The sequence below is a fragment of the Diadema antillarum genome, unplaced genomic scaffold (assembly GCF_040938485.1).
Source record: "Diadema antillarum isolate AM-2024a unplaced genomic scaffold, OU_Dant_1.0 seq00001539_RagTag, whole genome shotgun sequence".
NCBI lineage: Eukaryota > Metazoa > Echinodermata > Echinoidea > Diadematoida > Diadematidae > Diadema > Diadema antillarum.
In genome coordinates, this window is record NW_027272270.1 from 163177 (window position 1) to 177532 (window position 14356).

The 14356-nt window shown below is 36.8% G+C and overlaps 1 protein-coding gene across 1 annotated transcript; it reads left to right on the plus strand.

Moving 5' to 3' along the window:
* The first annotated feature begins 6355 nt into the window (after window positions 1-6355).
* LOC139710537 (2-Hydroxyacid oxidase 1-like) lies at window positions 6356-12879 on the plus strand. Its single transcript, XM_071622472.1, has 9 exons — window positions 6356-6498; window positions 7513-7664; window positions 7808-7978; window positions 8542-8647; window positions 10175-10344; window positions 10906-10997; window positions 11394-11555; window positions 12180-12249; window positions 12812-12879. The coding sequence occupies exons 1-9, from the start codon at window positions 6356-6358 to the stop codon at window positions 12877-12879; spliced, it is 1134 nt and encodes a 377-aa protein (XP_071478573.1).
* Window positions 12880-14356: the final 1477 nt, after the last annotated feature.

A 14356-nucleotide genomic window follows, 5' to 3' on the forward strand; every position in this document is an offset into this window, starting at 1 on the left:
GAATTTCTTCTGCTGAGCAGCATTCATGAAAGAAATCAACCCTTATCTGCTCGTATGCGTGGCACAAGATAATAAAAAGAGATGATTTAAGGGGAAACAGGCTTATTCTATATAATGTTCTAAATTCTATATGATGTTCTAAATGGTTTTAAAATATAGCGCACTGCATGTAGGACCTATTATTTTTCTACAACTATGGTGTGTAGCTATGTAAACCAATCGAAATATTTATGACTCAAAATGGATGAAAACATCACCGAAGGTAAAATCAATAATGTTATAAAGGTAAATTGTGGGTAATGTTATAGGTTAGGTTATATTGTATTTTCACAATGGGTTTGTATCGCTGGAAAACAAGTTAGAAGCAAAATAAAGCCGCAGCCCATAAACTTCTAGGTATTGTTATTGGTGTTGCAGTTGATATTCAGGTTACTTGAATAATTGTGGATTTTCTTAACTTGTGAACTCATTCTCCTATTTCTAGAGGCTTCACCCTTCGAATGGGTTATAATAATTGCTCTAAGGAGATAAGAAAAATGAAGGGAACAACCATTAAAAGTCTTCCACGGATGTTTATGTTAATTCTTGGTAATAGGCCTATAACAAACAGTTGCCTAATTGATGAGTATTTATGTATAACAGAGGTATAATTGATTGTAATATGGCAAATAATCATCTTGGATGTGAGCCGTACATACACAGCGATAACACATTCTTTTCTTGTATTGGAAATTTGCAAACTTATTTGGTATTTGGATAACTGTGAAGTTACGTGTTGGTATTTTTGAAAGTAACAAACTGTTGCTTAATCGATAAGTAAGTTTTTTTCTCATAATGCAGATAGTGAGACGCCTCCAACGCTAAGATTGTTTAAGATGTAACAGAGGTTGATAATGGTAAATTATGTTGTACGTGCGTAAGTTATATCTAGGCCTACATAAAAAGCGATCTCACGTTGGACCTGTTAGGAGTATTTGCGCGCGCGCTTGTGTGTGTGCGTGTCTTTAATGATAAGGTTAAATTGAATATTAGCTGCAATGCAGTTGTTTCCATAATATATTCCATAGGCATGGTATTGGTAAAGAGGGCACTATAAGTGTATGTTTATATTTCCTTTTACTGCTTTCTAATAATTGATTTCTGTATATTATAATCGAAAGACACAAATAAACAAATCGTCTAACTCAAATGTACTGCAGTTGTACACGTGATCATTTGTTTTGACAACCAGTCAACTTTGTGACATTTTGGATGTTGAGGCATTGTAACTTAGACCGTTAGATATAAAACATTATGTATTCTATCATATAGTGTGGTCCATAAAGGAATTGAATGTAATCTTATAATTTCTTGCAAATTTGTCAATGCCAATTTATGTCCAATAACGTACAAAACCATGAGTGAATTGAAAAGGTGAAGTATTTTCATGGCATATACAAATTCATTGTTCATTCTTCATTCATTATTGAGATTATTGGTATCAAGTAAACATTGACAAATTTAGCCCTATGGCGATGTACTTTGTAAAAACAAAACGACAAACTGGGATTGCCTATCCCCGTTGTAAACATGCAAGGTAAATGTGTGCACAAATGGATTCACACAACATGAAAATTATGAAACAATTACAGAATTTCGTGTTTTTGCCATTTTCTTTTGCAACTTGAATAAGGTGTATGTTGTACACCTTTTGAATGAAAGTTTTCCAAATATTCCACCAAAAGAGAGCACTTGATCGTTGGATTTCAATTCTGATAATGTAATCTTCGGCGAATATAAAGTACACAATTTCAGATTAGTTGTTCAGAGTATAAATATATGAAATAGGCTGCATTTACAGGAGTTTATTGTTAGGCGATTTCTTCTTATATTGAACCAATGTATCGTCTTACATTTAATATACTAGTATACATATTATATATATATATATATATATATATATATATATATATATATATATATATACATTTGTTGTTGTTGTTCATTTTCCGTCTGTGAAGATGGCTGGATAGCCCATATTCAGCTACATTAAGCTGGTCTTCCATGGGGTCCAGTTGGATGTGGGGTAGGACCACTTCACCGGGTTAGACACCCTGCTCTTTGCGATGAATGAATGAAGCGGGATCTTTTACGTGCATGAGCTGTGACTCTCTCATACACGGGACCTCCATTTTATGTCCTATCCTAGGGACAGAGTGTTTTGCCTCTTGCTAGAGGGGACGGTATGTTTACACACAACATTGCTCAGTCCAGACTCGGGTTCGAACCCGGGCCGCGTGATCGTGAGGCAGACGCGCTACCGACTGAGCCAACTCACCTATATATGTATATATATATACATATATATACATTTTCACATTATATACCCTTCCAATGTGGTACGGTCTTAAAGGTTTTTTTTCTTTTAAAGAGGTACCCATGTCTAATTCTGAACCACTTGCAAATCCTTATACAGTTAGGCCTAAAGTACAAACACTACAATATTTACGAGACATACTCGTTACAACGGACGGATAGCGCAGATCGACATAGCAAAACTTTCTTCTGAATACAAGCAGCTGACATTGGTTGACCTGCGCCATATCTGTAAGAGGTTTTCCCGATGCCTAATCGCTCCGAATGAATGGCATATATTTTTTTTTAACGTTTTTGTTGTAAATAGTTGAACTGACACGACTTTATTCATCCTGACTTGATAGTTGTTCTGTCGTGAATGTTGTGGACTTGCACGCACCCCGCCTGACTGTATAGAGAAAGAAAGAAAAAATACAAGAGAGTAACAATACCGTCACATAATGAATAGAATATACGTCCTCGATTAGCTACAAACGTTGACCGTGGAGCTATAAGTTGCAGTTACGAGCACTGACAAGAATTTACTGTTTCGTTCTGTGCATTGACCGTGCCTGTGTTCTGTTGCCCCGCTGGAGAAAGGTAAGTGTATACCTCCGTAGAACTCGTGTCATTTATTACAAACGTGTCAGGTACCAATCTCATGATATGACCTCCCCGATATCACTATGAAAACGTGTATAAAACCACAGAGTCGACCAGAATATCGTCAATTATCACCTATGATAATATAATTTATGTTATGCTAAGTTGATAAACGCCATGTTCCCGGCGACCACGGCTTGCGAGGTTGTAGCTGAAAGGAAAGATTCTAATAAACAGATGCAGTGTTTTAGCCTAATCAAATTACACCAAACCCTCAAAATACCGTTAAAACGTTCAGATTACTTTCATTACAGTTGCTATTTTGAAGTGCATAGCTGTTTTCGGGTATTATTAACCAGTGTACATAGAGAAGCAAGTAGTGTTATATATTCATCATGTACCAACCATTTTCGAAGTTCTCATGATGATTAAACACTGTTTAAATCTTTTTAAAAATACCTCCAAACCACAGTCGGTATCGAATATATACCCATAACTTCTCCAATTATACTTTGCAGGAATGTCGAGCTGAGCTAAAGATTGTGATGACACATAAATTCGTTCATCATCTTTTTTGAAAATTCGTAGCACGAATTTCTAAAAAGCACCTACTATACCACGTAACAAAGAGGTCATCCTCAGAAGTTCATCATCTCTGTTGCTAGAATTTTGGTTTACCAGCGTTCTTTTTTCTTCCAGGCTCAATACACTACCAAAATTAAGGTTTTGTGTACATCTCGCGTGCTTTAAAAAAAAAAAAAAAAAAAAAAAATATATATATATATATATATATATATACATAATAAAAAAATATACAGTTATGAACAGAGCAACCTAACTATGAGTCGTCAATGTGAAAAGTGAAACATCATTTTCCAGCCTCATACAGTGTCATGGCACGTTCCGAAAGACGCCCTTCTAGATCAAAGGTCCTCGTTGATATCAACAACCATTGCCCTCTCAATATATTCATTTCTTTTTCTCCATACCCTTTGGACTGTGCATTTAAACATCTGGCTACTTTATTCCTGCCTTTGCTATTTGTAAGTATCCGCCACAGTTTCCTCGCATGGTTCATGAGAAAATCGCTCCTTGGTTTCAGACATACAGTACTAGAACTATACATGACCATTTGTTTATGCTGTTTTTTGCTTGCACCCAACAATGTAAGCCAGGTGGTATAAAATCCATTTCATAGTACAGTATATCATGGACAAGGTCAACAGCTTATAGCTTATCGCTCGGGGCCCGGACGTCACTTTTCCGTTGGTTTATATTTTGTCAGTTCAATTCATTGAGTGGCTCACACTTGTCTTCTGCAAGTCTGTGTTTCACGCGAAATATTTTTCGAATGATAAAATGATTTCCATCGAATAGTTTTATATCACAATGTATGTAATGTATTTACTGTATTACATTCTTTTGGGGGTAAATTTATCGGGGAAAAACGTGGTATATAGAATCTGATTTGATTTGAAGTGAGTGGTTTGTTGTTGGTGTTTTTTTTTTTTTACCTAAGATGAAAGATACGGGTAGATGTTTTGAATTGTTATTTACCGAGTGATTACAACTAGCATTTGTTTGTATGTGTGTGTGTATGTATGTTTTTTTGTGTTTTTTTTTGTGAGTGTGAACAAAATGTTGGTACCTCAGAATCTTTTGCAAGCTATTTGTCATTGTTTGTTTTTCCTTCTTTGCTTCTTAAAGGGATGGTACAGCTTCGGTTGTGATGGGGATTCAGGTTTCTAACTTCTTTTCATGATAATTTTGAAAGATCTTGAAAAATTCCTTACGAAATATGACAGAGCATATAATTCTAAGAGGAATTCCAAGCTTGATGAAAATTGGCTTTGAAATGGCTAAGACATTGAAAAAAGCGATCATAATGAAAGGTTGGACTCACTTTATGATCGGTTTGTTTTATTGTGCTTTTAGGATATCCCCGCCATTTAAAAACAAATTTTCATCAACTAAACTTTGAATTCCTCTTAAAATCGCATATGTTCTTTACCGTCCCATAAAGTAGATTCCGTATCTTGCAAAAAAAAAAAAAAAGAAAATTAAAAGCTGAATCCTCACCTCAGCTAATGCTATACCATCCTTTTTGTGTGCATGTGTTTCTCGACGTCCACATGTTTCTTTATCCACAAATCCATTAATCAGTCCATGAAATCACTTCCACGTAAAGAATATTCTGAGTCTGCTGAGTCTATTTTTCGTTTTTCATCCATAGACAAACAGTACTAGAACTATACATGACCATTTGTTTATGCTGTTTTTTGCTTGCACCCAACAATGTAAGCCAGGTGGTATAAAATCCATTTCATAGTACAGTATATCATGGACAAGGTCAACAGCTTATAGCTTATCGCTCGGGGCCCGGACGTCACTTTTCCGTTGGTTTATATTTTGTCAGTTCAATTCATTGAGTGGCTCACACTTGTCTTCTGCAAGTCTGTGTTTCACGCGAAATATTTTTCGAATGATAAAATGATTTCCATCGAATAGTTTTATATCACAATGTATGTAATGTATTTACTGTATTACATTCTTTTGGGGGTAAATTTATCGGGAAAAACGTGGTATATAGAATCTGATTTGATTTGAAGTGAGTGGTTTGTTGTTGGTGTTTTTTTTTTTTTTACCTAAGATGAAAGATACGGGTAGATGTTTTGAATTGTTATTTACCGAGTGATTACAACTAGCATTTGTTTGTATGTGTGTGTGTATGTATGTTTTTTTGTGTTTTTTTTGTGAGTGTGAACAAAATGTTGGTACCTCAGAATCTTTTGCAAGCTATTTGTCATTGTTTGTTTTTCCTTCTTTGCTTCTTAAAGGGATGGTACAGCTTCGGTTGTGATGGGGATTCAGGTTTCTAACTTCTTTTCATGATAATTTTGAAAGATCTTGAAAAATTCCTTACGAAATATGACAGAGCATATAATTCTAAGAGGAATTCCAAGCTTGATGAAAATTGGCTTTGAAATGGCTAAGACATTGAAAAAAGCGATCATAATGAAAGGTTGGACTCACTTTATGATCGGTTTGTTTTATTGTGCTTTTAGGATATCCCCGCCATTTAAAAACAAATTTTTATCAACTAAACTTTGAATTCCTCTTAAAATCGCATATGTTCTTTACCGTCCCATAAAGTAGATTCCGTATCTTGCAAAAAAAAAAAAAGAAAATTAAAAGCTGAATCCTCACCTCAGCTAATGCTATACCATCCTTTTTGTGTGCATGTGTTTCTCGACGTCCACATGTTTCTTTATCCACAAATCCATTAATCAGTCCATGAAATCACTTCCACGTAAAGAATATTCTGAGTCTGCTGAGTCTATTTTTCGTTTTTCATCCATAGACAAAAGGGCGCTAAAACCAAACTCGTCACACTCGAGAACACCGGCTAGAACCCAAAATGTCTCATGGAACGAGGAGAGTGTGTGTAGACGACTACGAGAAAGACGCCAAGAGAATCATTGACCCGCTGTTGTTGGACTACTACCAGGGAGGAGCGGACGAAGAGATTACTCTCAATGAGAGTCGCACGGCTTTCAGGCGGTACGTCAAAAGGATAACCAAAGTTGTAGTGATGCTTCATTTCATTTCATTTCATTTTATTTCATTTATTTCATTTCCTACAAAATTACACAATACAATATAACAGTTGCATATACAAAAATAGAGTACAATGTGACTTTTGCATATCGAAATTAAAGCAGATTTTTTTTTGATAAAACAAAACTTAGTTTAAGGAAATACATAGTCAAACTTTATTACTGAGTCGTATATCAAGGGAAAGATATCGGAAATGAAGGGGACTGCTAAAAAAACCTAGCTTGTAAAATGCAGTCCCCACGTGAGTGGCAAATAGTAGTAATAGCCAAACAAAACGATAAGACAATAATGAAGCTTACTTGAGAGTGCGTAAATTATTTGTGTTTTTTAATGGTTACAAAAGACTCACTGTAAGCTACGGAACAATCATTGCTTGCATATTGTTCATGTACATTGATAGTACAGGAACCAAAAAAATATCAAATCAAATCAAATCAAATCAATTGAAATTCACCATGTGTGGCGCCATACGACTCCCCAATACTGTGTCTGCATATTTACTTGTGTATGCTTAGCATCCTACCCAAGAAGGCACACAAGATGTGAATCAGCTCTTTTTACAACTACCGGAAATTCATCTTGACAACTACCCCAAAATATGAAAGAAATTGTTGCATCATAATGATTGACGATGCAATTTGATTATAATTTTCCTGAACATTTAAGAAAGATACAGAAAGCCAATCAAAGTACATGTATACACTACAACCAAAAGGAAATATCATAAACAACAACCCTTCTTGCTCTACATCCGTTTGTGATTAATGTTTGTAATCAATCATTATTGACTAACTGGCAGTATAAACAAGAGGAACAATTAAAAGTAGAGACAACGAAACAACAAAGTTAATAAACACGTACGCACGCACACGCACGCACACGCACACACACACACACACACACAAACTAAAAATCTTCCTGTTGAATATTCAGTTTGGTTCACTTTCCATGTGATAGGTACCGTTTTCGGCCTAGGATACTCCGTGACGTCTCGAACAGAGATATTTCGACCACGATACTGGGTCATCGAATCTCCTTTCCTTGTTGCATCTCGCCCACAGCCTTCCACAAGGGTGCTCATCCCGATGGGGAGTTGGCCACTGCGAAGGGTAAGTTACAAGATGCAATAAACTAGATTTAAATATCTGTAAAATGATGGTGACAGTGAAAGAGTAAAAGGCAATGATATCAGATGATTTGAAAAAAAAAGATACAATTTCGGTTAACAATGTCTTGACAACCATTTCCACAGCCGCCGCTTCCCATGACGTACTGATGGCGGTAAGCTCCTCTTCCACCTGCTCCGTTGCAGGTATCACCAAGGCTGCCCCGACCGGATTGCGGATGATGCAGTTATATCCTTTCAAGAACAGAAAAATAACCGAGTTACTAGTTAAGCAGGCGGAGAAGGCCAACTTTCAAGGTAGCAAGTGTACCCATTGAAAATCACAACGTGTTTGTGTCTTGTGTATCTTGTCTATACCCAGGATAGCCTTGACGTAATTTGGAAATAGGCAAACATTGTCTATTGCTCAATGATTGATTATGCGCTTTTTCTTTTTGCATCTTAAGAATGTGCACAAAGTCCAACTTAAACATTGATTCATAAGATAGAATTAACGTAGACGGAATAGCATGGTCACACATACATACGCAAATAAATACTTTGGTGGACGAAAGAGTCTGAACAGTTAATCATTCTATCATTTACACGATATGGCTAACTGAAGGGATGAACTAGAGATCCATGTGTTGAGTTATGCTGTATAGATCATCCTGGAATTGTACCATGGACTTGTAGAGAGCACGTCACTTTGTGCAAGACACTATCATATAATTAGGATAAAGACTATCATTTTGTAACTTTTAATTGTCTGAACGAGTGGACATGTTCTCCATGACATGCGTAGAAATAACTTAAATGTAGCGGTTTATTTTCCATGACACATTCATTTATGAATCATCTTTTATTGTCGTACATCCCAGCTACTTTGGTCACTGTTGACGTATCTGTTTACGGGAAAAGGAGGCAAGATTTGCGGAATGACACCTTCAAAGTGGTCATCACAAATCCAGCCTATGCCTTTCTGAGGTAGTTTGTGATACGTGTATACAGGACTTCACTCTCGTATTTCCACTGCATAACATCTCACATGGCTATATTGCTTAACCATGTATTAATAAAGGGAATCTAACACAATAAAGTCTGATTTATCTTTGGTTTTAAGTCTGAGAGGCAGTGTAATGTACTTTGTTTATCAAGGGAAATATAAAACTATTTAGCATGCAATCACCGAAACGATGATATATTTATTGTTTGATGTAAATTCAAAGGCAAAACTCTCACTAACCCACTGCTTTCTACAGGATATCAGTGACAATACTTTCTTTACTTTACTATACTTTCTATTTTATTAATAACAACCCCTATACCGGTACCTTAGGAAGCATCGTTGCCAAATGATTAGAACTGTTTTCAATTCCAATTTCAATTCAATTCAATATTGTCATGTATTTCCATTCCCCGAAAGTTGAAATAAGATGTAAATTCAGTTGCTTGATATTATCTTGCGACGAATCATATAAGATATGGATAAGATATAAATCTTAGTGATATTTTGTATGCAACAAAATGGGGAAAGTCATAAGTGTGAGGTCATCTTCACTTTGACTCGTTTGCATTTTGTGACTCATTGGTGAGAAAATTTGATATCGTAATAGTTCAAAACCTTCTGAATTTATGTCCACTATATATGAAAATCCTACCGATCTTTGTCGCACTTATCAAAGTTGACAGTGAGGTGAAGTGCTATTCATTTTTGTCATTGCCTATACCATTATCCTTCTCATAGCAATGATTGTACACGTGCTATTTTAACGATATTAAGTATTAAAGGCATCTGATGATCTTGAGTTAGCACCTTTACGCATCTGAGATTGTATGGCCATAGCATCAATTGGATATGTTTAACGAATGCGAATACTACATAAATAATTGCTTCTGTAAGGACATGTGAGATCATACCTCTTATAAACTGGTAACCAGGCAACCCAAATTAACTCTTTATGAGCCATGGTATAAATCCCCTGTGTGCCACATTGTTCTGAGACACAAATGTAGCCATGCTTTGGAGAAACAATCCGCTTCTCAAATCGCTTTAAGTTAAAGTAGATTTTTGTTACCTTGGAAATAAAATGATCAAAGTTGTCGAGAAAATGCCAAACTTTGCTTAGATGTAAGTTGTCGAGAAAATGCCAAACTTTGCTTTGATGTAAGTTGTATGACCAGTAGCCATACTACTGTAGAGCCATTACTTTTGCACGCAAAACAGTGCCAGAAACTTAGAATTTACTCGCAAATCCAATAGGGAACACCACTTGATTGTCAATCACCACATAAAATCAAGTTTCCTGTGGCAAGAATGAAATCACGAGAAACGCGTCCATCGTACTCTGGCATTTGGCGATTTATCGGTCCGTTTGGGCGGCTTTGTGGTTTTGAGCAGAATATACGAAGTTGGCACGCCGTCGACTGAGTTGGCGGTGCGAACATGGCACATAAAGAGTTAAGGCAGCACCAGCCTACTGATACCCTCTTTCCATCCTCCTTGACTCACAGATGTGTGATCATGGACCTGATCGAGGAAGATGTCGCACGAGCCACCGCCGAGGGCGACTCTCTGCTCTGGCTCTACGCTCAATCCATTGATGCCTCCATCACATGGGAAGATATAAAGTGGATCAAGAGCATTTCATCCTTACCTTTGGTGGTCAAGGGTGTACTCACAGGTATGAGGATGTCCCCTTGCCCACCACTGCCCATACAAATCGGCATCATCGTGGCATTGCAGTAAACTGCAGAGGTATAGTGCCGCTGGTGACGCGGTTCCAAATTCCCGGATCTTTCTTTTTTTCGCTTGGCAATCTATTTGTGTTCACATTGATGCAGATCGAGCACACGATCTTACGGCAAGTAACAGTTGATACAAAACAAGAGATCTATAGAAGTTATGCTTTCAAACCAAAAACATTCTTGTGAATACACCCTATATTGTATGTGAATGCTATAACTATCAATTATCAATTATAACCAGGATTTTACTATACATTAATTTTTTTACTATACACATTCATACTAACATGAATATTATGAATACACTACTTACCAGTATGCATGCCATCCACCCACATAAACATCATAATTTTATAATACGTTTGCCAACCTCAACACGGTTTAGAGGAGCATTTTATTCAAGTGTTTTGGACAAGTAGACCTGCACATTAATGCTGTGGTTGCTGTCGAATCTGTACATTCTCTGTATAGCACAGCGCTTCTCTTTTCTGCAACAGGCGAGATGGCACGCGAGGCTGCGGCGGCCGGGGTAGACGGGATCTTGGTCTCGGCTCACGGGGGCAGGCAGCTGGACTCGGTCATAGCCCCGGTTCGAAAATCATGATTGTACATGCAAATTAGTTAATTAGCATCTATATCAGTGCATTGCTACCCGACTTTTAGTGCTATTTTTTAATGTAGAACAGGCCACAGTTATCTTATGGAATCGATTTTATTGTGGTTTATTCAAAACCTTCGATTTTTTTCTAGTCTACAAACTTACACTTCATTTTTATCTTTACTATTTTTTTTGTCGGTTTTCATCATTTTCTGCATGCGTTTTCCCTATATTTTCTTTTTAATCATATTGGTTGAGAATTGTCAATTCCCTATCTTCATTAATATGCGTCTTATTCATATTCAGTCGTGATTCGGGATGAATGGACGATCACAGTTCCTCATCATCAACTGTCATCCAAATTCTAAATCTACTCTCTAACACTAGCTTGATGCCCTGCCGGAAGTGGTTGAAGCTGTACGTGGTACCAATGTAGAAGTATACGTTGATGGAGGCGTGCGTACTGGAGCGGACATCCTCAAGGCACTCGCCCTTGGAGCCCGGGCTGCGTTCATCGGCAGGCCGGTGATATGGGGACTTGCATGTGGAGTAAGTTAACCCTTTCTGTCCTTATTGCCAACACATCTATACGAAATTCCATTAGGATTTTAGGATGGTGATCCAACAAGGGTTAATTGACAGAAGTGTAGAGGTTGGAGGGGGGGGGGGGTCTTGGAGCAAAGGATTAGGCTTAGGGACTTGGGAATGAAAATTATAATGTCCATGTGTCTGGTATGCTTTTGTACCTGTGTTAGGATGACACACAATAGCGTGACTTGAGATCAATACGAACCGATAAGAGCACGGGGAGTTTTCAAGTGATACTGAATCCTCCACCGTCTCCAATAAAGAAATGTGTCCAAAATCATAATCATATTCTTATCTAATGAAAATGTACGTTAATGTACCCAAGAGATTAAAAGACAGGTCACGAACAGAACTGATTGCATGGAATATCGAAAAATATAAAATAACATTTTGAAATACTTGATCATTCATGTTGTCGCCCTTTACGTTCAAATGGAAGGTAAAACGAAATACAATGTATTATACATCAGATCAGGGAGCAGTGCCCACCGGACGCAGATTATTGTCCTCATTACAACATATAGTCTATGTACAGTCTGATGGCTGTTCCCTATAATTGTCTTTTTGTCTTTTTGTCTTTTTTAGGGGGAAGCAGGAGTAACAGGAGTCCTAGAGATTCTAAAAGATGAATTCAGCCGAGCCATGGCATTGACAGGTATGTTATGATACACGTATCTCTGGGGAACGATATAATTTATTAAAATGGAATAAACTGTTTTCAGTAAAGATTCAAAACATAGTCATCCGGATTTTTTTTTCTGCTGTCTTCAAAATGGATTTTAAGAAATGAATATTTGTCTGGGACAGGCGCAAGGTCTAGTTCATATCAAGCGTAAGCGTCTCAGTAGCACCTGACTTGGTTGTGTGTTCTTTTATGAGTTGATCTGTGAGCTCTGTCAACAATTTTCATAAAACGGTGTTAACTTCTTAAAAACACTTACGTATTTCACTCAAGTTTCAGTAGGTTTAAGTAAGTTTTGCACGATTGTATTTGTCTGGAGCTTTTAAATTGGCGTTGTTTCTTGATTTCTCCTGGAAGGCTGATGAAAAATTCGCAGTTGTTACGTAATCAGTCCGTTTTTGTGTTGTGCTGCAAAAAAAACAACACACACACAACTGTGTATGAATTAGTTTTTAAAACACACTTTCTTGCTACATTTTCTTTTCCTTGGACTTGGAGGTGACATCTATAACAATTTTGTTGATTTGATCGACAGGTTGTGCCAACGTTGGATGTATTGACAGGTCTCTCATCGTGGATAAAACCAAGCTTTGCCGATTATGAAAATGCTTGTAGTATACGAATCTAAAGGGGACAAAGATGGATCGTCTTATTTGTCCTGCTGCCTGTTCCAGAGGTCACATTATTCCTTCAAGATCATGTTGGAATAATGAATTTTAGAGGGGATACGTATTATGATTGAAAATCTTGACATAATCGCCAAAATGCCTAATGGCGTATTCGTTTGTGTGTATGTGGGTGCTTATGTTGCTATGTGATGGTACAACAACTTTGAAGTATTATTGTACAGAAAAACATTATTAGTGAATTGTTCGAGGACTTTCTGTAACCTCTGCGATGATATTCCGAGATTCCATATCTAAGCTGTGGAAGCCAGCCATGTTTCATTTTGTTTTTGCATGTTTGTTTTTGCTTTGTTTTTCTCTATGTATGATAGTCTCCTCAACACTCATACTCTTCTAACCTGTTCCCAATATATCATTTCTGTAGTATCAACAGTTATATTTACATTAGAATTTGTAATGGTTCTTGCAGGGAAAGAAGATTGAAGGTATATAGGTAGTAGGTACGATTATTGAAGTTTAGGATGATGTGGCCCTTAAGGTGCGTAAGGATGTTACAGTGCGTGAGGGTTTAAAGGTCCAGCAAGCGAAGTCTAAGGTTTGGGAGGGTGACTGTAGATTTAGTAACAAAAGAATGCACATTAATAGACAAAACAGACCGTTTATTGAAATTCAATTTATTTTGGTTTATATGATATATATGGTGAGATTGTAGAATAAGTGGGTACTTGCATATTAGTGTCAATCATCACTCCTGATCATGCTGGTATAAGGTTTGAATTTAGACATAATAATCATAGAATTATTATATCATGGTAAATCATATCGGATGAATGAATGAAATGCAATCATATCTTTATATGTGACAATGATGTGTTGTTGTTATTTTTTTTCGATGAACTGTCAGTTGAAACGGAAGTAACGAAGAAGGATGGGATCGATACGAGAAATAGAATGTAAATTATTACTTTTGGATTTTCTTGAAATGAATCTTAGAGATTATGATAAAGCAAATATTGAAAGTCCAAGGAGAAGAAAAGTAGAGGCGATTCCCGTCAGGAAGAGGTCCTCGGGACCGGCAGTTTCCTTCCGTTGTATAGAAATACAATTCTCTGATAGTGTTGGGTATTAATATTTACTTCGTTGTAACTTCAAGCAGAAAAAAGGTGAAGAAAAAAAAAACAACGAACTACGTCATAAAGAGGATGGTCATGCGGTGTTCAATAAAATGAAGATATCTAGACCTGCAGCATGTGGATATCTGGTTTTCATTGTGGAATTTTGTATCACGATTTGGACAAACATATAGGTATAGTCAGTTGAATGTTTAAATAAGACGCGAATATAGGGAGCTTACAGCATCGCGGAAGTAAGCTGTCGTAATAAGATCAAAAGAAAGTCTTTAAAAAGTCTGTTTTCCTCCTTTGCACAGTTAACTGCTTGTTACTTTAGTAATC